The 3,271-nt window shown below is 54.4% G+C and overlaps 1 protein-coding gene across 1 annotated transcript in view; it reads right to left on the bottom strand.

Moving 5' to 3' along the window:
- Positions 1-869: 869 nt before the first annotated feature.
- Fcgrt (Fc fragment of IgG, receptor, transporter, alpha) overlaps positions 870-3,271 on the bottom strand; it is a gene marked incomplete at its 5' end in the record, with an annotated part of 4,307 nt that continues 1,905 nt past the window's right edge. The window contains 2 exons of the mRNA XM_013036880.1: positions 870-1,018; positions 1,504-1,776. Of these exons, the coding sequence (XP_012892334.1) occupies positions 885-1,018; positions 1,504-1,776 (407 nt within the window). The remainder of the gene's footprint in view (positions 1,019-1,503; positions 1,777-3,271) is intronic.

Raw genomic sequence — 3,271 nt, 5'->3', positions numbered from 1 at the left:
CTGTAGCTCAAGTGGTAGAGCGCTCGCCTTGAGCTGAAGAGCTGAGGGACAGCGCCCAGGCCCAGAGTTCAAGCCCCACGACCGACAAAAAAAAAAAAAGAAAAGAAAGAAAAAGAAAAGGAGCCCCGGCTGAAATGGGAAGAGCTCCAGCCTTGAGTGAAATAGCTTAGGATCTTCAGTTCAAGCTCCAGTATTGACATCTCTGAGTCTGTGTGTCTCTGATTGTCATATCTATTTTAGTTTCACCTCTATTTCTCTCCTGCTCACCCCCAGATGTCTGTCTTCCTCTCTCCTCTATTTGGCCCCCACCTCTGGGTTTCTCTAAGTTTCTATTCTTCCAGGTCAATATGTACCCCATCCAGCCCACTTCCCAGGTTTTTTGTTGCTGTTGTTTTTTGTTTTTGTTTTTTTTTGTTGGTCATGAAGTTTGAACTCTGGGCCTGGGCGCTGTCCTTCAGCTCTTCAGCTCAAGGGAAGTGCTCTACTGCTTGAGCCACAGCACCACTTCCAGTTTTCTAGTGGTTTATTAGAGTTTCACGGACTTTCCTGCCCGAGCTGGCTTTGAACCGTGATCCTCAGATCTCAGCCTCCTGAGTAGCTAGGATTACAGGCGTGAGCCACCAGCGCCCAGCTTCAGTGTTTTGTTTTTGTCAGTCTTGGAGCTTAAACTCTGGGCTTGGGCACTGACCTTGAGCCTCTCTGTGCTCAAGGGTAGTACTCTACAACTTGAGCCACAGTTCCACTTCTGGCTTTTTCTGTGTATGTATGTAGTACTGAGGAATCGAACCCAGGGTTTCATGCATGCTAGGCAAGCACTTTACCACTGAGCCACATTCCCAGCCATTCCCAGAGTGGTTATCCTCTGTTTGAGTCTCTCCCTCCTCTCAGCACCACTCACCTGACAACCCTCTTCTCATCCTCCACCACAGCAGAGCTCCTCCTGCACCTGCTGCCGCCACAAACACCAAGAAGCCAAGGACAATTCCAGCTACTGGGACTGAGGACTTGGCTGGTGACTCTGCAGCCAGACAGTGCTGTGAGGACGGGAGAGTGGGGGGGCATCCCGGTCCCTCCCAATCTCAGAAATCCTGCAGCACCAAGAGTCCCACGGATATTGGCCCAGAAAAGGTCAGTCAGGTGACGCCCTAGGTGTGGACAGAAATCTCCCCAGCTTGCTGTCAGAACCAGCCAGAGCGACAGAGCATGCGGTCACCCCAGCGTGGACGAGAGGGACAGTGGTCAGTTGCACAGTAGCAAGGCAGGAGACGCTCAGCCTGAAGATGCACAGCAGCAGCAGCATGGAAGGTGGTCAGACCCAGGAGGACTGGCTGCAGCGGTGCCCAGGCGGTCAGAGTCCATGAGACCAGGAGCAGCAGGATGGAAGGCAGTCAGATTCGGGAGCATTGGCGTTAGGAGGCATAAGACAGTCAGATGGGGGAGGAGGCGGAGGCTCAGGAAAGCTGGGCTGCAGCCTAGGGCCCAGGTACTCTCAAGGGTCCTCACCCAGCTCGACAAAGAAGGGCTTCGCCAGTCCCTTGTGCTGCACCAGGCAGCGGTAGTGGTGCTCATCGCCGCTCTTGACGATGAGCGAGGACCAGGCATGGAAGGAGCCGTCCCCATTGGGGCCGAAGCCGCTGGCGTTGCCTGTGCCAGCTGCCATCCCGTCCCGCAGGAATCGCAGCTGCAACTCGGGCGGGTAGAAGGAGAAGGCACTGCAGGTGATCACGGAGAAGCCGGGGCTGCTGGGCCGAGCCCTCAGGCGCATGGAGGGGGGCTCTGGGAGGGGGAACAGGCACAGATGAGCTCCAGCCATGATCCTCAGAGCCAGGCCGGGAGCACCCCACCCCCCAGGCCCACAGAGTAGTGACAGGAAGACATCGTGGCAGTGGGGGTCGGGCATCCTTTCCTCCACTCCTGAGTCCTGTGGAAATGCCCTGAGTGCCTATCACCCACCAAACTCTGTCTAGAGCAATGTAGATGAAAGCTTGAGATCCGCTGTCCCCAAGGGGAGATAATGAACTCATGTGCACAAACACAAGGCATACTCTACAGTTAAGAAAAGGATAGCAGCTGGGCACCGGTGGCTCACGCCTGTAATCCTAGCTACTCAGGAGGCTGAGATCTGAGAATCGTGGTTCAAAGCCAGCTCAGGTAGGAAATTCTGTGAGACTCTTATCTCCAATAAACCACCAGAAAAGAAGAAATGGTGCTGTGGCTCAAGTGGTAGAACGCTAGCCTTGAGCTGAAGAGCTGAAGGACAAAGCCCAGGCCCACAGTTCAAGCCCCACACCAACCAAAAAAAAAAAAAAAGAGGCTAACAAAACCTCCCTGGCTCTCCACCTCCATCAGACCAGGCTGGCTGTGCCGAACCTCCTTGGCAGGGGCTGATGGATAAAATAAGGTCTGAGCTTAAGGTCATCAGTCCCTACCGAGGAGAACTGGTTGTATGTGACCCATTTTATAGAGCAGCCAACTGAGGAGTGGAGGTTTCTGGTATAAAAGAAGGAAGAGTAGCTTGGAAGTAGAATCTGAAACAGATGTTGCTGCCCTCAAATGTAATATTTGGGGTGAGTGTGGTAGTAAAAGCCTGGAATCCCAGCTATTGGGGAGACAGAAGTAGGAGGATTGAGGTGAGACACTGGCCAGAGGCAAAGTCATGAGGCCCCTATCTGAAAAAGAAGCTAAAGAGGACTGGGGGCATGGCTCAAATGGTAGAGCACCTGCCCATCTGAAGTAAGCAATGACCTGAATTCAAACCCCAGTACTGCAAACGAAAAAAATGCATCTTGAGACCCCAGTTTTAGCTTGTATTTTTCCCCAGGAGAGGAAGTGGAACTTTGCACTTGGACTTAGCCCATACTCTCTCCCCTTCCTAGCCCAGACCCCTCATAACGACCTCATCTGTCCCCCAAATTCCCCATTTGAATTCCACGCCCCCAATTTTGGCTCTCCTACCCTAGCCGGGCCTGGCTTTCCTCCGGGCTGAGCTGGTCGAATTCCTTGGCCACTTCCCGTCCCAGGAAAGCCTCGTGGTCGTACTGGAAGTTCCCGTGGGCGTCGTCGTGGGGAGCCTCGCTCAGGGGGGTCTCCTGGTGTACTCTCCCCTGGCCATGAGGGCCAGCATCGGGCGATGGCTTCGCCTGGGCCCCGGGCCTCAGCAGCAACAGCAGCAGCACAAGGGATGAGCCCAGCATCATCCGTCCCTGGGGAGTTAAAGCCAGAGGTCAGGGGTCGCAGGGAAGAAGCTAGAAATAGAACCCCGCGGGGGGGG

Source organism: Dipodomys ordii, unplaced genomic scaffold (assembly GCF_000151885.1).
Source record: "Dipodomys ordii isolate 6190 unplaced genomic scaffold, Dord_2.0 Scaffold1066, whole genome shotgun sequence".
Taxonomy (NCBI): domain Eukaryota; kingdom Metazoa; phylum Chordata; class Mammalia; order Rodentia; family Heteromyidae; genus Dipodomys; species Dipodomys ordii.
Note: the sequence above shows the minus strand (reverse complement) of the source record. Positions and strands in the feature narration are given on the sequence as shown.